Source organism: Anguilla rostrata, chromosome 7 (genome assembly GCF_018555375.3).
Source record: "Anguilla rostrata isolate EN2019 chromosome 7, ASM1855537v3, whole genome shotgun sequence".
Taxonomy (NCBI): Eukaryota; Metazoa; Chordata; class Actinopteri; order Anguilliformes; family Anguillidae; genus Anguilla; species Anguilla rostrata.
In genome coordinates, this window is record NC_057939.1 from 49,792,084 (window position 1) to 49,817,759 (window position 25,676).

The following is a 25,676-nucleotide window of genomic DNA, read 5'->3' on the forward strand; positions in this document are numbered from 1 at the left end:
TCACAGTGTCGACAACAAACGGATTTACACCAAAACCTTAAAACAGCCCTCTAAGCCCTCCAGAGAGGGCATTCCTCGCGGATTGGCCCGTTGCTACATCCCACGAAGCGGAGGGAGCGTCTCGTAACAGATTCTGCGGCTGCCGCGGTCGTACGGAGCCGCGCCGCTAGTTTCTGTTAGCGGCCCGATGGCGGGAAACAGACGCCTCGCGCCGTCCGCCAGGTTTCCCGGTGCCGTCGCCTGCCGCCGATCCCCGGAATGAAAGGGGGCCCACTTGTTCGCAGATAAGACGCTGTAATCACAATACTACAGAAAAAGAAGGACTCCTGATTTAACTCAATTTATATGTAAATGCAATATTTGCGGTATAATGAGCTTTTAGTGTCATGTCTGCGTCGGCCGGGTTTGTTTGCTTCACTGTACGAAAACGGTAACTGCAATCAGTGTCATTACCTGATTCTCGAGACTGCCGGAGATTTGCATATGCTTATTCTTACTTCTTTTCTTCCCCGAGTAGTTATTGGATAAGCTCGTATTGCTCTGGATCTTACATCTGTTATATTAGCTCTACTCGAGATCTGTTTGCCTGCTTCGTCTGATAGGAGAGGACACGCTGCGGCGGCATCGAAATCTTCCGGAAAAAACGGCCAAAGCCAATTTCTAAATATGTACTTTGGCTTCGAAGGCGAGCTCAGTTGTTTGGCAGTTTCCACTGGTTTTTTTTAAATGTATTTATTTAAAAGCTGCAGTGCTCTCTGGCTGTGGGGGACCTTGGTTTTAATTGGAGTTTTGTGGCCCCGTAATACACACGCGTACGCATCATTGTGCAGTGAGCCAATGGCCTGTGACTTGTTTACGGACTCGGCCAGTCAGCGCTTTTTAGCGGGCGCGCTGGCCAGCCAGCGCGGGGAGGCTGCAGGCTCAGCCGGCCGCGGTAACGACACGCCGAGTCTCAGGACGGCCCCTTCGGGCTCCGCCCCCCCCGCGGCGAAGCGTACTCAAAGGTCACCGAGAGTCTGCCCCGCACTGCGTGACATGCGCCGCCCCTGTGCATCGTGGGATGCCGAGGCGATATGAGCGCCTCCGGCTGTCCGCTTAACGGCCGACGAGCGCCCGTTTCCCCGCGTCGCGCTAGCCCGCGCTCGCCGCGCTAATTTCCATGGAAACGGGCTGTAAAGGTGTGTTATCATAAGCCTCGGGTGCGCGTGGGATGGGGTTCGGGGGTGGGGGGGGGGGTTGGGGGGATCATTTGGCCGTTCGGAGCTCCGTGCCTGCGACAGCTCGGCGGTAAAAGGGCTGGCGTGGCTCCGCCCCCGAGCGGCGCGCCGGCTCCAGACCGCTGTAATGAAGTCACGTCCCGCGCCGCGCCGCGGGTAATTACCCCGATGCAGCGGCCCGCTCTCTGAGGCAGCGCTCGCACGGTGCCGCCCCGTCAGGGGCGCGGAGACACGCAGGCCCGAGCGTAGTCTTTTTCGGCGCGCCCCCCCGGGGGGGACATCGAGAGTCAAGATCAGTGATTAAGAAAGTCTGCTAAACGAGGGCAAATCAAAGGGAGAGAGAAGAGCGCGGCTCCCGGCCCCGGCCCCCTTCAGCGCTGCAATGGGGGCGTCTCTCCAGAGGACATCCGCGCGTTTTTTGAAGATGTGCGCCGTCTCCGGGGCGACGGCGTATTAATTCAATTGGTTTCTGGCGTTCCCGGAGAACGCTCTCGCCGGTCTGTTCCTGAAGGCGGTCCGGCAGGATTTGGCGGTTAATTCCATTTCAGTTTCGCTCGATTCATGAGATGAATTGAAATGAACTTCCTGAATCGGAAAGTTTCCGTAAAAACATTCTTCTGTTCGTAGGGTTTGTCTTAGGAGCCCCAAAAGGCCAGGGGAGCCTCAACAAGCCAGTGTTGACTCCTCTCTCTTTCTCTCTCTCTCTCTCTCTCCTTCTCCGTCCATTTTCCCGCCTAGTGTAACTGCAGCAAGGACATGGTGAAGATCTCCATGGACCCCTTCGTCAAGAAGTTCCAGCCGGACCGCTACCAGGTGTGGAAGCAGGGCAAGGACGCCTGCGTCCTGGACCACTCCCGGCCCACCCCCGGCTCCACCCCCGAGCTGCAGAGCTGGCTGCACCGCCGAAAACGGGCCCGCCCCTCCGCCCCCAGGTAGGCCCGCCCCTTTCGCCCCTCCCTCACGTTACATCACTTCACGTCGCTCGGTTACGGCAAGCCGCAGAGGGTTTCATCCTGACTGATTATCACAGTGTCGGGGAAGTGAGTGTTAAGCAAAATATGTTTCATTTCTGATTCCAGCAGTTTTAACTGCCTCATGTGATCTTTGGCACTCTGAATACTGAACACAAGTGCATCCATCATTTAAAACCCCTTACTTGTTCAATATGTAGCATAAATGTGTTTGATCTAATTTGGTTATTATTATCAAAGACATCAATTATCAACTGTATCCCCAAATTCATTTCTAGGCAGAACAACCTGTTGGATTAATTTTTTATCAGAATGTACGACTCAAAACCAGACGGGACACCCCCTCCTCTCCTGGCCCAGCATGCTGAATAAACAGGGAGGATCCAAGGAGTACTGATTTCCTCCCTATTATACAGGCAAATGGTGCCCAGGCAAATGGTGAATTATAGGCCCAACAACAGATTACAGATTACACAGTGCCCCAGCTGGGAATCGAACCCACAACCCCAGAGTTATAAGCCCAGTTCCCTAACCACTATAACACACATTGTTTTTGAATTCAGCTGGTGGTAGCTTTTTTTTTTAAAGAGAATAAAAGGATAATTTTTTTGTGTGTATTTTTTCTCATTTTAATTACCATGTTTTAATTAGCATTATTTGGGGATCTAACTGCCTTTGAAAGCATTAAGACCTCACAGAAAGATGGTTGAAAATGCTTAAATCCCAATGTCCTTGAAAATGAACATTTTTTTTTTTATTACCGCAAGCAAAATACATCCATCTTACTTGCTAATTCACTACAGTGATGTCACTTACTATCAAGCCTCGAAATATCAGTGTGCTGATCATTCTGTTGTAACTAATTGGACCCCCCTCATTGGTTTGTATTTTAACTCCTCTACCAAAGGTCATCGTTCGCTGGAGAGGGCTGTGGGGACCTTCATAGATGCAATGTTTTTGAATTCATACTGCAGTGCAGTCAAAGACAGATCCTTGTAAATGGTGCCTTTATCCTTAAATCATCATTGAAAAGTCACAGAATATTTGGAGCGGGGACCCTATATTATATTTTGCTTGATAGACACTGTAATCCAGTGTAGCTTCTGTATCGTTCCTGGCAGTTTTAAACGGAATTGTTACCGGCGGAGTCCGGTAAGCTGATTAAAGGCATTACCAAGGGTTCAAACGCAGAACCTTCCGGTTATGAGTAAAGCCTCCAAACCGACTGGCGCACTTATGCAAGGGATGACCTGCGAAATGCTCCGATTTGCCCAGGGAATGCGTGTGTGTGGGGCAGGGTGTGTTACAGGATGCAAGGAGGCGGGGGTCTGTGACGCCGTCTGCGTCTGCAGCACGCGCGTTTGATGCATGGGCTACGTGCTAATGCCCGCGCAGCGGAGTCAGCAGCCGCAGATTAGTGAGAGGGAGGGAGGGAGAGAGAGAGGGGACGAGCAAGAGGGAGAGAGAGAGAGAGAGCAAGCATGAGGGAGAGAGAAATAGAGGGAGAGCGAGAGAAGGCGAGCAAGCGGGAGAGAGAGGGGACAGAGAGAAAGAGAGAGGGGGAGAGAGAGAGAGAGCAAGAGGGAAAGAGTGCACCAGAGGGGGAGAGAGAGCAGGCAAGAGGGAGAGAGAGAACAGAGAACAAGAGAGAGGGGGCAGAGAAAAAGAGAGGAAGAGAGCGAGAAAATGAGAAAGAGCAAAAAATGAGGAAATGCATGAGAAAGAGAGAAGAGCGAAAAACAGTTGTAGAGGAGAGAAAGAGTGACAGGGAGAGGGAGAGGTAGGATTCTGCGCGGGGTGGGGGGTGGTAGGCAGGGATTCCATTTGGATGCAAATGAGACGCGTGCCCTCCGGCTGTACCCCGCGGCGATGGCGCGGGGGTCACCGCTCGATTTCGCCACACCCGTTTGGCGGAGAATGGGCTCCGGCCCCAAAATCGGCTCCCGGATTGCGCCTCTGACAGAGCGTGAGGCCCGGGCACGGGCCCGGGAGTCGGAAAGGGTGGGGACGGAGCAGGACGCCCACCCCCCACCCCCCCTCGCTCCCCCCCCCCCAGAGGACAGGGGCCTGCCTAAGGGCACTCTGCGCCCTCCCCCTCTGCGCCCCCCCCCCCGCGCCTCCCCCCATGTTCGGCACACCGCTTCCCCAGGCTAATGTCAGAGAGGCCGCGCTTCGCCGTGCCAATTTATTTCCTCCATCGTTTGCGGCTGCGGCGCCCTCTCCTGTGTAATTACATCGCCCTCAGAAGACAAAGACCCCGTAAGTGACTCATCCACCCAACACTGCGGATTAGCCCTGCTCCGCGCCGCCGCCGTCCCACCGCTCCGACCGCTCATCTGTGAGCTGGGGCTGATCGCCGGGTTTCAGAGTGTGAGAGAGAGGGAGGGAGAGGGAGAGAGAGAGAGAGAGAGACAGAGGGAGAGGGAGGGAGAGAGAGGGAGGAGAGAGAGTGTGAGAGAGGGAGAGGGAGAGAGAGAGAGAGAGAGTGTGAGAGAGGGAGAGGGAGAGAGAGAGAGAGAGGGAGAGACGAGAGAGAGAGAGAGAGAGAGAGACAGAGGTAAAGGGAGAGAGAGAGAGAGAGAGCAACAGAGGGATGGGGAGAGACAGAGAGCAAGAGAGAGCGGGAGAGGGAGGGAGAGAGAGAGTGAGAGAGGGAGGGAGAGAGAGAGAGAGAGCAACAGAGGGATGGGAGAGACAGAGAGCAAGAGAGAGTGAGAGAGAGAGTGAGAGATGGAGAGAGAGAGAGAGAGAGAGTGAGAGATGGAGAGAGAGAGAGACAGAGAGAGAGAGTGTTGCCTTCATTTAACCCGCGCTCATTTGAAAGGGAATTTCCTTTGGCGAGGAACGCTGACCCCAGACCTCAGAGGTCTTGCAGCTTTTCTTTCTTCTTTTCCGAGCCGTATTCCCAAATCGCCAGCCGTCACATGATACGAGGTCATCTTGCTTCCTTGTGTTTAAGTCGTCCTGCCTCTGCATGTTTTAACTGGCCCTCACACATGTATTCGGTTCACTGATGTAGTGTAGTGCTTAGGGAACCGACCTTGCAATTCAGAGGTTGCAGGTTTGATTCCTAGATTGTTGTTGTAGATATCCAGTGTCTATATTGCTTCCTGAAAATATCCAGCTGTATTAATGGTTTAATACAATTAATGAATGAATAAATATAAGCTGTGTTCTTTTTATAAGTGCTAAATCCCTAAATATATATATATGTATGTATTTTCAGTTGTAATTTAAGTACAGGTTTGATTTAAAAAATGGAAAGCTTCACTAACTTTCAGGATACCATAAAAATGAGATATTATTAAATAATTGTAAACTATAGCATGCCTGCCTGCTCTCTGCAGAACATTCCGGAACTCCGCTTCCTGTCCGCGAACCCAGAAGCACGCGGCTGAGAAAGGGCACGGATCCCAGCGGGGCGCGACCTCACGCCGCGGCGCAATCGCACCGGCGAAGCGGGGGCTGGCTGTGGAAACGGGCGAACAGGAACGGAGGGTCACCTGACGGGGGGAGGGGGAAATTTCCCGCTCCCCGGTTCTCGCTCCCGGCTTGGGCGGAGGCCCTCTGCTGCGGGCGCGAGGGAACGTCGGTCGGCTGCGTTCGGGGATCTTCCTGAGGTTTAAACGCGCGGGATTGACAAACCGCCCTCGCGGTCAGAGAGCTCTCCCCGTGTGGCGCCTGCTGTCCTTCCCCGGTCCCTGTCAGGGAAGCGAAAACGAAGGAATAGCGCAAACGTAAACGGAAAGCGAACGCGTAGGAAAGCCGCAGGGTTCCGGGAGGAGGTTCGCCCGCGGCGGGACGCGGTTGAGAACGCCGTGCGGTCAGGGGACGCGGCTTCCTGTTGCCCTGTTGCCGCGAGCGCCGAGCCGTTGCAGCCCGCCCTCTGTGCTCGGGCGTCCCGCGTCCCTCTCTGCCGTGGCTCTCCGGTCTCAGCGATGCCGCGGGAGCCCAGCTGAAGGTCGAGACTTTATTTTCCACCTGTCTTACTCTCGGCTGCCTGTAAAACCCAGCAGTGTTTCCAGCGCTGTATTTCCTCTGTGGCTTCATTTGGACAGTTCTGATGTTGTAGAGCTATATTTTCTGTGGGCCTCTGTGTACAGGTATGTAGTAGTGTTGTATTGTGGCAGTGCAGTGGTCTCCAACCCTGGTCCTGGAGAGCTACAGGGTCTGCTGGTTTTTGTTTTCACCTTAAAATCAGCACCGGATTGAGACCCAAGACACCAGGCGAGTTGAGTTAACTGTGTAATCAACTGCTCTAATTGATTCATGAAGTGCAGGGTCACTATGAAAACCAGCAGACCCTGTAGCTCTCCAGGACCAGGGTTGGAGACCTCTGGTGTAGTGTGTTCTGTTGGCCTACAGCTAGTACACAGATGTATCTCATGTATAGTGTCCCACTTATTTATATTTATTTATTTATGTATTTAGAGGTAGGAAAATGGTGGGCACTGTTGGGCTGAATGGCCTGTTCTTGTCATTAAGCTATGTTACGTTATGTTAGTCAATTGATAGACAGTATCTATAATGGGCAGTAATATACCACAATACTGCAGCGCATAATGATTTAGAGCTGTCTCACCAAACCCCAAAGGCAGGGTATTTTAAAAGAGTAACGCTGTTCTTTTCCAGATGGAATGTGATACTGTATAAATGTGTGTGTGTGCGTGTGCGTATGTGTGTGTGTGTGTGTGTGTGTGTGTGTGTGTGTGTGTGTGTGTGTGTGTGTGTGTGTGTGTGTGTGTGTGTGTGTGTGTGTATATATATATATATATATATATATATATATATATAAGCCTTGTCATCTTTCTGTGTTTGCTGCTAATTGGAAGTTGGAATAGGGGAAGGAGTGGTAATTGTGAGGGGTTTAATTTCATTAATAATTGCCTTTGTCCGTTCTGCTCCCGTAAACAGCATGAGTCTGATTCATTAAAGGCAGTCGAGCATCCCGTCTCCCGGTCTTCATAAGTATAACGATGCCTCTGCAGTCATCTGCGGAGAGAGCCTCCCCGTCTGCAGCGCTGCCGGTCTGCACCAGCCCCAGTTCTTAAAGCGGGAAAAAGAACCCTTTTTCCTTCTGAAGTTCGTCTCGTTTTCAGAAAGCGAGACTGCGGACGTCCCTCGGTGTTGTTTAATTGCTGTACTTGCGGTGTTGCCGCGGCGGTGTTTGCTGATGCCGGTTCCGAGCGCTCGATGTGCATCTGTTTTCCGCGTCTCCTGTTCCCGGGAAGCGGGATGACATTGTCGAGGGGCGGCACTCGATACGCTGCATTAACACAGCCTTTCTGAACACCGCTATCAAACTCGGGGATTTAATTCACCGCGGGCTTACTTTACTGAGCCTGCTCTCACGTATAACTTTATCAGACTGCAACATAGGACACAGGCTAAAGAAGACGTAATTACTTTTGCATGTTTTGTTTGGTCCAACTGTAGTATAGTATAGTATAGGATAGTACATCGTCCTGCTCAAGAATAAAATAAATAAATAAACTTTTATTTGACCCCAATTCAAATAAAAGTGGTTGAATTTTTTAATGATGAAGCCTTATATATCTTACAATTTTATTTAGCTGCATTATGTAAAATATGGCGTCATGACATAACCGTTTAACGCACTTTAAGCCTAAGGTGTTAAAGTAATACACTATGTGTATAAATTTGTTCATCCTGTATGTCAGCGCAGTTTAATAAGACTGTTTAGTGGGCGCTTCTCTGAAGAGTAGATGTTAGAGGTCACAGAGAAGCAGAAGTCACGTGGCTTTTGTCTCTGGTGAAGTTTTGCTCGAGCGCTAGGCCGTTGCCGGGGTGGACTGGGAGACCTGCTTTGAAGGTTGAGACGGAACAACAGCGCCGAATCCACAGAGGCCCCAGCGGTGTGTAATTGGGGAAGTTCTCTCTTCCTCCGTATTCATGAAGACGCCTCTGCAAATGACTGATCCGCATTGTTCCTGGAGTCTGATTTATCCCCCCGTGACCTTCTTCTGCCAGCAGGCCCAACCTGCACCTGCCAAATACAGCCCGGCTGGGCTTCAGTTCTGAGCAGTCACGACATGCTCAACCTGCCAAATACAGCCCGGCTAGGCCTCAGTTCTGAGCAGTCACGACATGCTCAACCTGCCAAATACAGCCCGGCTAGGCCTCAGTTCTGAGCAGTCACGACATGCTCAACCTGCCAAATACAGCCCGGCTAGGCCTCAGTTCTGAGCAGTCACGACATGCTCAACCTGCCAAATACAGCCCGGCTGAGGCTCTCAGTTCTGAGCTGTCACGACATGCTCAACCTGCCAAATACAGCCCGGCTAGGCCTCAGTTCTGAGCAGTCACGACATGCTCAACCTGCCAAATACAGCCCGGCTAGGCCTCAGTTCTGAGCTGTCACGACATGCTCAACCTGCCAAATACAGCCCAGCTAGGCCTCAGTTCTGAGCTGTCGTGACATCCTAAACTTGCCAAATACAGCCCGGCTAGGTTCTGAATCGGCAGAGCAGGTCTGCAGCACTCTGAGTCACCAGGCCTGGCTCTCATCCTCACTTAAATTCATTCATCCGTCCGACACCGAGGAGATTCCTGTAGATTACTCACACTCTTAAGAAGAAGGACCTTTTCACCTGCATTCTCAGCAAAGTCCTTTTTTTTTTTTGGACTGTACTTTTTGGTGTAAGAAAAGTCCATTTTGGTTTGAAAACCGATGATCTGCAGTTTGAGTTTTTCAAAATTTTCCAAGAGCAAAAAAAAGAGTTCAAGTTTTTGAAATACTTGTGTCAGGACTTGTTTAAAGTCAGTAAAAAAAAAAAATAAAAAAAAGATTTTTTTTAAATACTATCCTAAAACGCAAGGTTTGACTTCCAGGAAGTCGTCTTGAAAAATGCTTCTTGGCTGTTTCTCAGTAGCTTTGGCCTTTCAGTGGAGGGGGCTTTCTTGTGGGAAGACTTTAAAGTGGCTGTTGCAGTAAAGATTTAATATCATTTTTGGCTCCAGTGGTCATGCCTAGGCAATGCAAACATTTCCGCGTTTCATGGCAAACTGCCCCGCTCTCTTCCTCCAGTACAGTAAAAACTGCCCCGCTCTCTTCCTCCAGTACAGTAAAAACTGCCCCGCTCTCTTCCTCCAGTACAGTAAAAACTGCCCCGCTCTCTTCCTCCAGTACAGTAAAACTGCCCGCTCTCTTCCTCCAGTACAGTAAAAACTGCCCCGCTCTCTTCCTCCAGTACAGTAAAACTGCCCCGCTCTCTTCCTCCAGTACAGTAAAAACTGCCCCGCTCTCTTCCTCCAGTACAGTAATAACTGCCCCGCTCTCTTCCTCCAGTACAGTAAAAACTGCCCCGCTCTCTTCCTCCAGTACAGTAAAAACTGCCCCGCTCTCTTCCTCCAGTACAGTAAAAACTGCCCCGCTCTCTTCCTCCAGTACAGTAAAAACTGCCCCGCTCTCTTCCTCCAGTACAGTAATAACTGCCCCGCTCTCTTCCTCCAGTACAGTAATAACTGCCCCGCTCTCTTCCTCCAGTACAGTAGGACCCGTAATGCGTTGATTTGTCGCTCCTGTACGTCCTGGAGACTTTCAGTACCCCTCTAATCGTTTAAACCGAACCGGGTTTGAACCGTAGATCCCCCGCATCCCCGGAGCTGTGAAACCGCGGTCTCTTAATTACACAGCTGCGTTTCAGAAGCCGCGTCCGGGACGCCCGGACCGCCGGCAGGCTTTCGTCTGCCGATACCTCGACGGCGCGCCAAATTTACTGCCAGGCCTTCTCGGCTCTTAACTGTTGAATGTTTAAAAAAAAAAAAAAAAAATGGTGCCGAGTCGATTAAAAAAAAAAAAAATATATATATATATATATATGTGCATGAGGAGTACGGCTTTATTTTTTCTGGTTGGAGGTTTGTAATTATTTATGCGTAAATGCTCATATATATTTATGAGCAGATGCTGGAAACAGCTCTGCGCTGAACGTGACCATGTGCACTTATAATGGGTGTCAGTGTTTCGGAGATGAAACAGGTCGTGGTGTCTTGTATGTTTGCCTCGTACACGAGAGGTAAATTGAATTTGCCTGTTTTCTGCGTGTAACTTCGCCCCTTAAACCAGGGATCTCAAACGCAGAGTCTGGAGGGCCGCTGTGTCTGCTGGTTTTTGATGCGTTCCTCCACTTCAGTTCTTAATACAAGTCATTGGTTGGCTGAAGAGTCTGCACACCTTGTTTCCAAGGACTGAACTGGCTGCCGGTTGAAGGGAAATCACAGGAAGTAGCGGAGTTTGAGGCCGGGGGGGGGGGGGGGGGGGAGGGGAGTTTGAGGCTCTCTTTGTAGCCAATCCGCTCAGAGCCAGACGTGACTGCAGGTAATGTTGGGTTTTCCCCAACATTAGCATGTTAATATGATTCAAATGAGCAGGGCTGTAGAGACTAGAGAGCCTGCGCCACCACCTATCACTCCCATACTGTACGCTTCACTGAACACCCACCCCCCACACACACACACACACCAAAACTACGCACACACGCGCCGCACCACACACACACACAAACTGACACTCCACACACCACCAACCCCCCGCACCACACCACACACACACACACACTCACATATACTCACACACACTCACTCTCACACAAACACACACACACACACACACAAATGCACACATCTTTTACACTAGGCACCCAGCACACAGGTTACAACTAGCCAGGGTGGTAAATAAAATAAAATAAAATAAATGGGGGGGAAAAAATACAAAAAAGAGGTATTGCTCTCCGTGTTCTTTTTCCCCCCGGTTCGAGGGTGAAATATGGGCCTGTCCTGGGAGGGGAGATAGTGCCACAGCGGGCCCAGTGAAAAAGCCTTATCCCAGGCAGCCAGTCCTGAGCGCCACCCCCGCTATCTCTCCCAGCAGCCTCCATCACCCGCGATCCCGATCTAAGAAGCTAAGAGCCGCCGCGCCGGAGGATGAGGAGGAGGGGGAGGAGGAGGAAGAGGACAGAGAGCAGAGGGCCCAGGCCACCCTCCCGCAGGGCCCCAGGGTGAAGAAGGAGGCGGGGGGAGCGAGCAGGAGGGCGGAGGGGGGAGGGCCGGGACTGACCTGCCAGGCCGGTAGGCCGTCAGACGCGCCGGGAACCTCAGGTGAGATAAGGCCTGATTACGTGTCACATCAGCCGGGACTACTTTCCCACCGTCTGCAGAGCGCCAAATCCACTGCTGACAAAACTCTGCTCTTTCCATCCACGGCTCTGCCTTACCATTTTTCTCTTCTCCCTCTCTCTTTCTCTCTTTCGCTGTCGCCTTCTCTCTCCTTCTGTCTCTCCCTTAAAATGTCTCCCTTCCCCCATCTCTCTCCCTGTCTCTGTCGCCCTCCCTCTCTCTCTCTTTTACTAGTTACCCCCCTCTCTCTCCTTCTCCCTTTCTCTCCCTCTTTCCCACCCTCCTGCTCTGGCTCACCTTGTGTCTCTCACTCTTCCTCACCTTCCCTCTCTCCCTCTGTTTTTTTCTATCTTTCTTTCCATCTCTCCTTCCCTCCCTCCATTTTTCCCTCACTCTCTTCCTCCCAGTCTCTCTCTCCATCTTTTCCTCCTTCTCTCCCTTCGTGTCGTGGCCCTCGTTACGTTTCTCTATCTTTCCCCGGAGCTCAGAGGGGATTATGGGTATGTGGAGACAGCAGGGGAAAATGGGGGCGCTCTAATATTGATTTAATGAATTGAGCTCCTCCATCACTTCGTCTTGTGATGGATATGAATGTATCAGTGAATTTCACAGTGAGTGATTCATGAGCACCTGCTGTAACTGGATGGAAAAAGTAAATTGACGCCAGATCAAGTGAAGTTTTCTGAAGAATAATGGTTCTGGAGAAATGCCACGATAGACTGTTAGAGAATGACCGGATTAAAATGTTTTCTCCCTCTTTTTTCCTAACAATATTTTAACGTCTGCAACCTTTGATAGGCTCCTCAAAATGGCGTCAGCAAATTATCTCCTGTTAAATGTTTTAGCGCTTATTAATTATATTAGGAAAGCAAATTGGGCAGCCAGTGTTTGATTTATTGCTGGTCTAACTTGTTTTGTCACTCAGGGAACGATCAGACAGAGGTGAACAGGAAGATGTGCACCAGGAACAGGATGGAGAGCGACAGCGCTCCGGGGTCCACCGACCCCGCCCGAAGGCTCCGCCCGCCCAGCCGCGACCTCTCCCCTTCGGAAGCGTCGGAGCAGGAGCCCGATCCGTCCGGTCCTGCGGGAGAGGGGGAGGACGAGGAGGGGGAGGTGGTGGAGGAGATGCTGGCTCCTCCCGTGGGTACGGAGGCCCAGCCCGGCTCCCCGGTTGCTGGAAGCTCGGGGCTTCGCGGGAGACTGGAGCCCCTGTCCGGCGAGGAATCCACTCAGGGTCAGGAGATGGCCGTCGGCGGCCTATCCCGAGTCGCGGTGTCGGAGAGTCGAAGCGGGGGGTCACGGAGCGGTACGCCTCCTGCAGAGCTCCTGAACGCCGCGTCTCCCCTGCCTTCCGCTGCGCCCAGAGCCCCGGCGTCTGGACCGGGCGCTAGCAGCAGGGCGCACGTGGGTCACGGGAGTAACGCTGGCGCAGACTCGCTGGACACTGCGAGAGGAGCCTCTGAATCTCTCTGTAGCGACTCTTCAGCAGCTGGTCACCCTTGTGACTCTTCAACCGCAGGTCACTCTAATGGCTCATCGGCAAGAGGTCACCCTGGTGACTCTTCAGCAGCAGGTCACCCTAGTGACTCTTCAGCAGCAGGTCACACTAATGACTCTTCAAAAGCAGGTCACTCGAATGACTCTTCGAGAGCAGGTCACTCGAGTGGCTGTTCAGCAGCAGGTCACTCTAATGACTCGTCTGCACCAGATGTGGAAGCCAGTTCTTTGCCAGTGGCCCTTGCCGGCGCGGAGTGTTCCACTGGAGGAAGTGACACGGTCCCCTGCGAATCTGGGGAGCAGTCCCGCCCTCCCTTACTGGACCCGTGCGGAGCAGGCGTCCCCCCTCTGGCCTCAGGCTCGGAGCAGCTGGTGGGGAACCGCGGAGGAAGGCGCGAGATGCCCTCCCTCACCCCCGTGCTCACGGAGGAGGACGCCTCTCTCCCGCCCCAGCTGGACCAGGAGATGCCCTCTCTCACGCTGGCGGTCGGCACGGAGGCCCTGTCCCGCTTTCCTGGAACCGGCCACCAGGGGGACCCCTCACTGCCCGTCCTCCACCGGGAGGAGTCCCTCTTCGGCTTGATGTCAGAAACGATGGTCCCTCGCGTCCGTCCTGTGGAAGAACCGTCATTACCCGTCGTGCTACAAACGTCTCATCCTCAGTCCCATCTCCATCGAGTACTTCCTGTTTGTCACACTCCACCCGAGACCCTACAGCCTCAGAGTCCAGCGCCTGATCCTTCAGGGCCACACGATCTGACCAGTGGATTGAAGCTGCAGGGCCTGCTTGCTCCTCCTGATGGTGAATCCAGCCATGTCTCATTGCACACGGGCACAGATGCCCTGAGGGAGAGCGAGCCGTTCCTCACTAGTCCCTTAGGTCGCTCGTCCCACACTCCAGACCGCAGCCATTCGGATAAGCACAAGCCTTCAGAAGAGGAGGTTAATGATGTAAGTGGCGCTCCAGCTCTGACCTCATGGTGTTCCCATTCCTGGCCGGTCCTGGTGGGAGTGGAAGCAGAGGGCTCTGTGGCTAACGAGGACGGCCAAGCCGGCGGTTCCGACAGCCCGAGCGCGGAGATCGGACCTTTGAGCTCGGGTATCTGGGACCACCTCAACTGCCAAGGCCCCGCGGTTCTGATCGAGAGCGTCCATCCCGAAATCCCTGTGGTCCTGCCGGAAGACAGGACGGCGACTTACTACACTCTCAACTCCCCGGCCAACACTGCGTGGGAGGAGGACGAGACCCCCGAGGAGGCGGAGCCTGACAGGGTGGGGGCGGGGCCAGAGGAGGAGTCTCACGTGCTGGGGGCGGGGTCAGGGGCGGAGCCCAGCGACGCGGACCGCCGCAGGATGGAGATGGAGGCCGCAGAGGCCCTCACCCTCTGCAGGGAGCTGACGGCTGGCAGGAACCCGTCACCCCCCAGGGAGGAGCCGTGGGACAGCAGGAACCAGTCCCCCCCCAGGACCTCCTCCGCTCGGAACTGCGACTCGGACGCCGCCCCCAGTGTGTCCACGGAGGGGAGCGACCTGGAGTCCGAGGAGGCGGAGCTTGAGCCCGGGGAGATCTGCACTGTAAGGCCCCGCTCATCTAGCTCCTCCTCAGGCTAGCGTTTACCTCAGCCAATCACATACTGCTCTCGTGTGATTTAACTGTGAAATGCATGGGGACTATCGGGCCTCTCCATCTTAGTTTAGTGTGAATGTAATGGAATGCTCTTTGTTTCTCGAGGAGATGGACGCTGTCTCTAGCTGGAATAACAGAGTCCAGTGCCAAAATGCTGGTTCCTCCTAACACATTTTCATTACTTATTAGTTATTATGGGCGTATTCTTATCACACATAAACAGGACAAGGACACGCAAGCTGAATTGGCTGCTATGAGAGTTATGATGGAATGTTAGCATTGGTAAGATCAGTCTGTAATGTAAGATCAACTGTATTGGGAACGACTCTAACCTCTCTACAGCCACGAAGCTAGGGGAACTTATACAATGCATGCAAATCACTCATTGATGCAGTAATTCAGTGCTACTGTATTTTATTGATTCCTCTACAGTTGAAATGGTTTTCAAAAAATCGTATATTTTCTAGATGTCCTTTTTACCTTGTTCTACAAGCGAGGCACTTCACTTGCACATTTTTATTGGGTGACAGTGGGATATCTGGAAGATTGCTTCTGGTGTTTTTTGACCATATTATTGGAGGACAGATCAATTTTCCATCAAAAAATGTACTTTTGGGCGCAGTTCCCCTTTGAAAATGTAACATAAAGTTTGACTGCTATAAAGCCAGTGAAATCCTTAGGGAGCTGAGCTGTGGGGAATAACTGAAAGGGACATGACGCGGTGGAGAACTTTCCGGAAAGAGTCCAGTCGGACGTTCCTCTCTCTCCCCAGTACCCCAGTCAGATGGTGGTCCAGGTGGGCCGGATGAAGACCACCAAGAGCTGGCGGCACCCGCTGAGGAAGCCCACGGCCCGGGCGGTGCCCAGCGCGGTCAAGCAGCAGGCCGTCAGCGACGAGGGTGAGTCCCGCGGGGAGGGGAGGGGGGGGGGGGGGGGGGGGGGGGGGGGGGGGAGCCCGTGGGGGGGGCGGAGCCTCGTTCTGCTGCCGCTCAGGTGCGCTGGAGCTTCGCCGATCGCCCTTAAGCCTCATTTTCCCGCCTAATGGAGATGGATGCGGAGCGCAGCCAAGGTGAATGGAGCTTTCCTCTCACTATACATTTATTTAGTTTTATTTTCAGTATATGTTTCAACATCTTACAGGTCTGTTCCTCAGTGCTGACTTAAAAAGTCTTTGAATACATAAAGCAGGAAAACATAGCATTCTGGAACACATTTTATCCGAATGTACGATGAGCGTACGACCAAAAGCACCCGCCCGCCGTACGCGAGACCCGAAAAACCTGCTGTTCCCTTCGGGCCGGCCCGCGTGCGAGAGAAATGTGGCTTCTTTTAGCCCGGGCCCCAGATGCATGTCAAACGGAGTAATTCATGCGTGGCAAAGCTTATATCTGCGGCGTGGGCCTGCGTCCAGTTGTTAGGCCTGGGGGGGGGGGTGCGGATGGGGGGAGGGTTCATCCAAGCGCGGCAGGGGTGTGTCGGCTGCGTGCGGCCGGGGGGTGGGGGGGATCGCCAGGCTCGGACTCTCACGGAGCGGGGTGGGGGGGATCGCCAGGCTCGGACTCTCACGGCGCGGGGGGGGGGGGGGGTCGCCAGGCTCGGACTCTCACGGCGCGGGGGTGGGGGGGGGTCGCCAGGCTCGGACTCTCACGGCGCGGGGGTGGGGGATCGCCAGGCTCGGACTCTCACGGCGCGGGGTGGGGGGATCGCCAGGCTCGGACTCTCACGGGCGGGGGTGGGGGGGGGGATCACCAGGCTCGGACTCTCACGGCGCGGGGGTGGGGGGGGGTCGCCAGGCTCGGACTCTCACGGCGCGGGGGTGGGGGGATCGCCAGGCTCGGACTCTCACGGCGCGGGGGTGGGGGGGATCGCCAGGCTCGGACTCTCACGGAGCGGGGGTGGGGGGATCGCCAGGCTCGGACTCTCACGGCGCGGGGTGGGGGGGTCGCCAGGCTCGGACTCCCACGGCGCGGGGGTGGGGGGGTCGCCAGGCTCGGACTCTCACGGCGCGGGGGTGGGGGGGGGGTCGCCAGGCTCGGACTCCCACGGCGCGGGGTGGGGGGTCGCCAGGCTCGGACTCTCACGGCGCGGGGGTGGGGGGATCGCCAGGCTCGGACTCCCACGGCGCGGGGGTGGGGGGGATCGCCAGGCTCGGACTCCCACGGCGCGGGGGTGGGGGGTCGCCAGGCTCGGACTCCCACGGCGCGGGGGGGGGTCGCCAGGCTCGGACTCCACGGCGCGGGGGTGGGGGGGTCGCCAGGCTCGGACTCTCACGGCGCGGGGGTGGGGTGGGGTCGCCAGGCTCGGACTCTCACGGCGCGGGGTGGGGGGGGGGTCGCCAGGCTCGGACTCTCACGGCGCGGGGGGTGGGGGGGTCGCCAGGCTCGGACTCTCACGGCGCGGGGTGTGGGGGTCGAGGCTCGGACTCTCACGGCCGGGGAGGTGCCAGCTCGGACTCTCACGGCGCGGGGGTGGGGGGGGGTCGCCAGGCTCGGACTCCCACGGCGCGGGGGTGGGGGGATCGCCAGGCTCGGACTCCCACGGCGCGGGCTCATTAGGCGAGGAGAGGCGGCCGGCCGCGGCGTGTGTTCCGCGCGCTCCCCGTCTCGTACACGCTAACCGCTAACGCTTCAGCTCCTACTCCCCCATCACGTATCTGTAATTACGGGCTCGCTGCGTCTGATTCGCTGCGTCTGTTTCGCCCTGCCCCCCCCGGCCGTACACGCGGAACCGTGTTTCTAGATCCCGTCGACAGTCTGTTAAAAAAAAAAACGGTTCGTTTCTCTCTTTTTAAACTGCCAGGAGGCGCGGGTGGCCGCGGTGGAGGCGCGGGTAGCTGCGGTGGAGGCGCGGGTAGCTGTGGTGGAGGCCGTTCGCTCTGTCTAATCTTCGTCTCTCCCTCGCGGTCTCCTCGGTGCGGCTCGCTCGACCCCGGCGAGCCGGAGAGCGGCGTAATTACCCGGGATTTGAATTTTGCGAACGCGCGGGCCGTTAAAAAGCGCAGCTTTCTGTCAGGCGGCTGAACGCAGGGCGGGGGGGGGCTGGGAACTCGTGCTCCGCGCAGTTTCACGTTTTTGCGAAGGCGCTTTTTCTTCCCCGCCGTCGTCTCTTTTACCGCGCCTTCAAAGAGGAGCTCGTTATCGCGGCTTGCTTACGCTGGTTGAGCTCGCTGCGCCCACGCGTCTGCCCCAGGACGCCAGCGACCCCCGCGCCGGTCGGGTTAGGAGCAGGTCCCTCTGCTCCCCCTCCAAAAACCTGAGGGGGGTTCGCGGGTTAAGTTTAAACAGCGCTGCGTTTCAGTGCCCTCACTGACGTCACGTGTGCTTAGGGATCGAGGGACCAATCCCGGAGAGCCGCAGCGTCTGTCGGTTATAGATGTGCTGAGGTCACTGATTGGCTAAGGAATCCGCGCATCTTGTTTTGAAGGTTTTAATTGGCTGCTGATTGAAAGTAAACCACCATTCCCGGCAGAAGGAGCAGCCCTCCGGAACTCGGGTTTCACACCTGCAGTTAATAACCGAATGACTGTAAGGCATATGATGACAGAGCACAATTTAATCTGTGTGGAGGGGGCCTCTTTTGTGTGAGAGAGAGAGAGAAAAAAAGTTGGAAGTGAGAACAATGCAATATTCCTCTTACCTCAGGGTTATTTCTGAATAAGTTTTCGGCTGATTTCTTGGTGAGATTTTAATTAGGTGGCTGCAAGGTGTATGAATTTACGCGTGAAGTTCTGAAGTATAAAATTTAGTTTAAAGAAAAACGGGACTGTGTAATGTGCACACTCACACACACAATCTTTCAGTGATAAAATACACTGAGGGTAATATTGCTGGGTGTGTTAAATCCCAAGTGGCACATATTATAACAGGCGGTGGCGGTGGGTTTACGTATTTATGTATTTATGCGTTTATGTATTTATGTGTTCATGTGTTTATGCGTTTATGTATTTATGTTGAGAAGGATATGATGGCTGGTGGGGTGGACTGGCCTGTGCTGTTCCTGTGTAAGTGACTGTACAGCAGGACCCAGTCAGTCCTGCCCTCCCCAATAACTCTTCTCACGTTTAACCCACTCTGCTGCCTAACAGGCACAGCCCAGATCGGTCATAAAACCCAATCCGTGTCACACTAAATATGTCAGAATTCACTCCCCTCCCCCAGCCCCCCCAGGACCGTTCTGTAACTGTACAGGAAAAGGTCAAAGTGTCTGCGAGACGGATCGCGTACTGAAACTACACACACACACACACACACACACGCGCGCACACACACTCACGTATGCGCACACACTCACACACAGAAAAAGACCATTAATTTATCTGTTCCAGCCTGGCAGTGTAAAAAATGGCGGGTCCCTGACTCCTAACGCGTTCCGCTGGAGCGGAAGGCGGAGTGGCCGGGGAGGGGGGTGGGGAGGTGGGGGGGTGAGCGGGCGGGGTTGACGGGCAGCGGTGCGGGGCAAACGGGCGGGGGGTCAGTGCCCAGCGAGCGCTCACAGAGTAATGAGGCTGAGAGGAGAGCCCTTTCGACACCGTGGTGCTTCTTTTATTAATGTCCTGGTTCACCTCCCACAGCCTTGAGCCAGGCTTGGCCCGGGCCAAGGGCTTCCAGGAGGCCCCAGATCTCGCCCCGAACTCGGGCCACTGCTCCGCGTTAGCTGGACCTCCAGTATTTCAGCCAAAAATACAGAAATCCTTTGCCCTTCGTCTCCTGTGTACAGTAGTGCTTTTGCCCTTCTGAGAATGACCTAGCAAACCCAGGGTGCCGTGAGCTGCTAGTAAAATAAAATAAAATAAGGAACATTGCACATAAGACAAGCACACACACACTACACACACACACACACACACGCTACACGCACACACACACACGCTGGGAGCCCAAACGCTTCGGCCGCCGGCCCCGCCGCCGCGCCGCTGCCAGGCGCTAACACGCCGCGGGCCGTTCCAGGCGAGTGAGACGCGCTCCGGCGTCCAGCAGCGCTCGGAGAAACGCAGCGCCCTGTTTCTATTGGCCCCTGTCCTCTGCCTTCTGAGAGGCCTGCGGTTGCCAGATTTACAGCCCTCTGACGGCGAGACCCGAGGCTGAAACCCCCCCCCCCCCCCCCCCGGTGGAGCGCCGGACGCGTCGCGGTCCTCTTCGCGGATTACGCCTGTCAGCCGGCGAGAGATTTCGCCGCCCCGCTCCGCTCCGCGCCACGTCCCGAGACGGGCGAGATAAAGAGAGCGAGGAGCGCGGGAGCGATGGCCGACGCGTTTATCGACCGCTCGCGCTGCTGCGCGTTCCCCTGGTGGAGCGGCGATCGAAAAGGCCTGCTTTCCAAGGCTTTCTGATGGAATTCCGTCCATTTTTCAGGTCCATGCCTGTGCGGTAGAGGCTTGTATGTTGGGGCTTAATGCAGGATAAGACTGTAGAAGCCTCTCTCTGTGCACAGCTGAATTATACGTGTTACAGGTGTAAGATGATTGTTCGGTTTGGGGTTCAGTAGGCCGCGGGCATTCTTCATTGGAAGCGTGCGGGTGTGATGAGAATATCCTTTGTGTTCAGAGAGACCTCTGCTCTTATGCGTTAGCGTGAGGAAGTTCGGTTCATTTGGTTGAACCTTCCTAGACAGTGAGCCCTTAGCTTTCTGTTCACTGAGTGAATAACAGGCATAAACTCCGCTCGCCCCCCCCTCACCCCCAGCCCCCAGCCCCCACCCTGCACCCCGCCCAGCATCAGTCACACAGAGACTCTTGCTGTGGTTGGATCAGACTTGTCTGCATGGCGTGGTGAGAAAATGATAACTCTAATTTGAATGGCCGTTGAACACAGATCACTTAGTGTCATAATTATGTTTCACACGGTGGACTGGTTTTTTTTTTTTTCCTTTCTCTAATTTTGCATTGGGGAATATTTCCGAATGAATATTTTTCCTTCGCGCAGACAGCAAAAAGTGATAGAGGTGTAATTTCGTAATTACTGAAATTAATCAAAGAAATGAAATAATACGGTGCCGTCCAGAGAACTTACACATGACATTCGTCTTGCTGCGATTTAATCATGGGGAAAATCGAGCGAAAAGCAACTGCGTGTCAGAATTACCAGATCACCTTCTGTTCTCAGGTTTTTCTTTCCTTTCTTTCTAAAGAATGTTCAAATGCGTAAACTAAATTTTTGTTTTAGCCTGCGAGTGGGGAAACACAAAAAAGAAAGAAAAAAAGGAGTCTTTTCATTAATTTCATTCATTCAACCGGTTCGCAAGTGGTTCCCATTAGACGAAAGCCAATCGCTTGCCAAGGGTCCCACATTCCATTGTTCTGGGAGGGTTCCGTGTGATTGGCTTTCTGTGGTCTCCACGGAAACTGTGCTGCAGCCTGCGGGGCCAGCTGGAGCCTGGAAGACGGGGTCCGGCTCCATCTGCGCTCTCCCAAATCGCAGCGTCCAGTCACGGCCAACCTCTGGCTGTCTCCACCCTAACCCCGCCCCCCAACCCATCAGGTGGTGAAGCTGGTCTGTGTCATTTCCTCCATGTAGTCTCTCGCTTTCCAGCTACTCTCTCTCTCTCTCATGCAGAACTCATTCTGTGGGGTTGAGGCTACCTGATTGTGTTTCCCTGCTGTAGCGACAGGAACAACGGTAAAATAGTAAAACAGTGAAATATAATGGGCTCTCATCGGACCTGTATGACCCAGACTGGACGTTGCTGTCGAACGCAAACACATTCGCTCCCCGGCTGTTTCTCCGGCCTCATATCTATAGGTGGGGGCTGGTGCTTTTTTTCTCCGCACATGGTGCTGTTTCAGCAATTATTTCTGTTATTTTTTGTTTATTTAAATTTACTGTAGAGACTTCCTGTCTAACTGGATTAGTAGAATGTGTCTTAATGGAGCAGCCATTTTCTTTTTCTTTCCTCTTGACAGAGCTGGATGCACTCTCAAGCTCCACATTGTGTCTATTCTTTCCCATCCAGGGAATTTTTTGTGCCTCGTGCCTTGAGGGAGAGAAGCTTTTATTGAAATTTTGTGCCACCTGGGAAGTCTACTCCACTCCAATCGGAGGTCTGGTCCTTCAAAAAATCAGTGCTGGTGTTTTTAATAACGGCAGGTGCCTGCTGGGAAATTACCCAGCATTCCCTCTTTACCCACAGCAGTGTGTGTGGTGGTTACTACATCCTTCATTCATCTACTGAGACAGTCCAAGCTAATGAAGCCATATCAGTCTTTAATCCCATAATGCAACAGAACTGATTCCTGCTGGACATTATGCTGAACTTTTATTGAGGCCAGATTTCCAGTATCAAACTATCAGGCATATATCCATTCAGAACAACCCTTGTGGAAATGGAACATGCTTATGCAATATATTGTAAATACGTGGACTTTTTGGAAAATCTAACGGTAAATGTTGATGATTATGTAGCATAATGGATGAGAAACTTGGCTGATAACCTAAAGGTTGATTCTCATATAGGACACTGTCATTGTACCCTTGAGAAAGGTACACAACATGAACTGCTTCTGATATTGTCCAGCTGCATAAATAGATATTATATAAAAAATGATGAATAAAAAAATGAAAAACTTGTTTACCCAATAATATATTTTATGTCAGTATATTTTCATAATTTGTTAATTATATTCCATTTCCCTTAAGGATACATACTTCTTCATGTATTTGGTTCTTAATTTTTCAGTAGTGAGTTCCAGAAAAAAAAACGACAATCTACTCGGTCTGCTTTTTTAAGGATGCAGGATGAAAACGGAGCGTTTCGTTTCTTCCTGTGTGGACGGGAGCGGTGGTGAATAGCGCCAGTGCCGTGTCCAAAGTCCCTTCTCCCTTGAGCGGCTCTCCCCGGGACCGGCTCTTAACACCCGGCCCTCTCCCACCGCAGAGCTTCCGGAGGCTTCTCTGACGGAGGAGGAGGTCCAGGAGGCGGAGCCCTGGGCCAAGCCGCTGCTGCACCTCTGGCACGGCCGCAAGCCCAGCCTCCCGGCGGAGCGGGAGTACAACGCCGCCGCGGCCAGGAGCCCGCCGCACTGCGCCATCTGCACCCTGGTCATGCCCTATTACCTGGTAGGCCCCGCCCCCTGCCGCCCCCGCCGCCCCCGCGGCCCCTGTGGTCCCCGTGGCCCCCGTCCCACCGCCAGATACGCAGATACATCTGGGCAGGGCGGGCGGAAGGCACGGGGCCATCTGCACCCTCGTCATGCTGTATTACCTGGCCCCGCCCCCCGTGGCCCCGCCCTATGTGCCCCCCCCCCCCCCCCCCCCCACAGGCCCCGCCCCCCACGGCCCCCCTCCCACCGCCGCCGTCTCCGGGGTGGATCAATCTGAGAAAGGCTGAGCGGAAGGCACGGGGCCATCCTAAATTAGCCTGGAGGAGAACGTGCGGTGGATGCTTCTGCCACCGGCTGGAAATGTGTTGCCAGGGGGAGGGGGGGGAGGTTGGAAGGAAATCACTCCTGGCAACCCAGTCCCCAGGCACTGGCACACTGGAGAAAAAGAACAATGCGAATGTTTTAGGAAGAGTAGAGTGAGAACGGCTGAACAGCTCTGTGCTGCTTTTGCCTTGTGTTGCAGACACACTTATAAATTTGCATATGTAGATCTTTATTGAAATGAAATATTAAGATCAGACAAGATGCTGCAACATTTCACAATTTATGGGCAAACGTAGAAGTTATTGCAGCTTTAAGTTATTGCTGTATATATATGCGCACACACACGTGACTCACAGTAATGCATTATGTGTAAGTTATTGATTGGTGGGGCTTACACTATGGCCATACAAGATTTGGCACTTTTAATAGTTTCCCCATAATGGCCACAGGCTGTCACTCCTAAATATGTCCTGTGACCTCAGATAAGACCTCCAAAGTCAGCCTCACAGTAAAGCCCAGCATTATAAAGATATTTATCATTGTATTTTTCGTTTTAGAATATATTGTAGTGTATTTCATCTATCTAGGGTTGGTGATTGCCCACGGTTTGTGCAGTGGAATGGTGGTCGCAGTACCAGCAGGTCCAGCTGAGGTTATTTATTTATGACCTGAGAGGCGTATCCCTTAAATGCCCCCCCTCCCTCTCTCCCCCCCCAGCCTGAGGACAGACCCGAGGACAGCCGGCCCGTGGATCTGGACGCCCTCAGCAGGCACAGGTCCAAACCCCTCATCCCGGAGATCTGCTTCTCCTACAGGGAGGGCAACAGCGACACCTGCCCCCCCACCGCGGTGCTGGAGGAGGACGGGTCCAGCCCCCTGGTGTCCTGCAGGACCTGCTCCGTACAGGTGCACGCCAGTAAGTACCGCTTGCCCCCCCACCCCCCAGCCCCCCCCAGCAGGCTCGAGCCAGGAGAGGAGCAATCGGGCTCCTAAAATGGAGGGAGCCGATTCTTTAAAATGAGAGAAACGACTGTCTCGTTCACTTCAGCCCGCAATGGTCAATGCACCCAGCAAACGAGAAGAAATGGAACTCGGATATGGGAATCATCCCGATATTCCAGTCACAGAATTATTTACATTTTTTTTTTCTTTCTGTCCTCCCCCCTTTTCTAAACAATAAGACGCAAAAAACGTTCAGTGAGGAAGAATGCGGTCGGGCGATGTCAGCGCGTTTACACGAGGAACGGCTTGTTTGTTTTCCTCCGCGCCGCATCAGAAGCGGAGCGGCGCAAGCAGGGGCGCTGTATTGCGGGGCGGAGCGGAGGGCTCGGAGGGCGGTCCTGGCGAAACGGAGGCGAAACCGCGCGTGGTTCAGCCAACGAGGCTCCGCTCCGGTCCCGAAATCGTTTAGCGATTTCACGGTCCCCCCCCCGCCCCTAAAACCGCCTCCCCTCTGGGTGAATCTCCTACACGAACTGCACGCTTGTTCTGTTAGCGTGCCAGCGCTACACTGCTAGCGCTTTCCCAGGGTCTCCCGGAGAGAGAGAGCGGGTCGAACGGGATCCGAAACGGCTTCGCGGAAAACCGCCAACCGGCGAGCTCCCTTACAGATCAGACATTCTGTCGCATAAGACTCTGTTATTAGAACTGTAAGCGATAGTGCACGGTGGCCTCGTACGGTCTCTGTCGTAATTAACAGCAGGAATGTTTACTAAAGGGAAGGGTTTTAAATTTGGCAGACTCCTGGGAGACACCCTTCCCCTGCGCTCGGTCCTACGGGCTGTGGGTTTCCTCCGGTTGCCAGTGCAGAAATGAAATCCATTTGTCTTGGGGGAATTATGAGGGGAGAACGGGGGGAGGAAAAATGTGTTTTGCCCGATGGCTTATGGAGATGAATCACCATATTGGGTGACCTGGGTGAAGAGAGAAATCAGGCGGTGCCCCCCCCCCCCCTCACTGTGACTCGGTCTGCGGCCCCCGACCTCCCAGTCGGCGCGGTCTTGGGTTTCGGTGGCGGGTCGCGGTCCGTGCATGACCGCGGCTAACCTATGGGGCGGGGCGGACGGGTGGGGGGGGGCGTGCTGCCAAATTGTGAAGGGCTGAACGATTCGGTGGCCAAAAATGACACGGTAGGCCTGTGTTCTGACAGGGGTATCTGTCAAAATACACTGTGGAGCGCGGAGGGTAAGGGGTTTTTGAGGTACAGTAAGTTTTCTCCCAAATTTCTTCCATTTACAAGGATTACTTTCTAGATTTCGTTTCTTTTTGATAAAATGAAGCTGGAGGTGTTGGACGTACTTTTACCGCGTGGTTGTTTAATGTTCTATATTTGAAGTGAAGCCTGTATTTTTTTGTTTGTGGTTTGTGGTTGTAAGGAGACACGTGAGGAACTGTTAGGTATCTCGTATAAGGAATGATGGTAAATGAATTGAAGGTCATTTTTCTTTCTTTTTTCTTGCTTCTTGAACAGAGCTGTGTGTGGTGACAGTAAGGCATTCGCTGATCTCAAGGCCCACAAGTTTGACATATGGTGCCAATTATGTATATGTTAAATATATGTCAAGTATTTTTTTTTTTTACACTCCACGCATCGCTTCTGACCTTAAATAGTGTTCGCCGAAATATGAATTCATTGTGAAACGGTCCAATGCCATCGTTTCAGGTTCATTAAAGTCCAATATCCAAAATGTACACTTAGAAAAATATTCTCGCTCCTCCATCACTAACAGATTTCCAAAAACACACACTGCTCCAAAATTTCAACCACTTGAATGCATACCATTTCTGGTCCGTATTGTTCCGATTAATGTTTGTGTATCGTAATGTGTCATTTTCTTTTACCCATGATGCTGTCTGGAAGTCAT

The 25,676-nt window shown here is 53.5% G+C and overlaps 1 protein-coding gene across 4 annotated transcripts in view; it reads left to right on the top strand.

Moving 5' to 3' along the window:
* The window catches only part of LOC135259941 (lysine-specific demethylase 4C-like), a 128,263-nt gene that overhangs the window by 57,779 nt on the left and 44,808 nt on the right, over positions 1 to 25,676 (top strand). For 3 of the 4 annotated variants that reach the window (XM_064344906.1, XM_064344904.1, XM_064344905.1), the window contains exons 6-11: positions 1,956 to 2,149; positions 11,079 to 11,308; positions 12,252 to 14,401; positions 15,226 to 15,352; positions 22,323 to 22,504; positions 23,530 to 23,728. In XM_064344906.1, coding sequence (XP_064200976.1) covers positions 1,956 to 2,149; positions 11,079 to 11,308; positions 12,252 to 14,401; positions 15,226 to 15,352; positions 22,323 to 22,504; positions 23,530 to 23,728 — 3,082 coding nt within the window. The remainder of the gene's footprint in view (positions 1 to 1,955; positions 2,150 to 11,078; positions 11,309 to 12,251; positions 14,402 to 15,225; positions 15,353 to 22,322; positions 22,505 to 23,529; positions 23,729 to 25,676) is intronic. The other variant, XM_064344902.1, reaches the window with a different exon arrangement.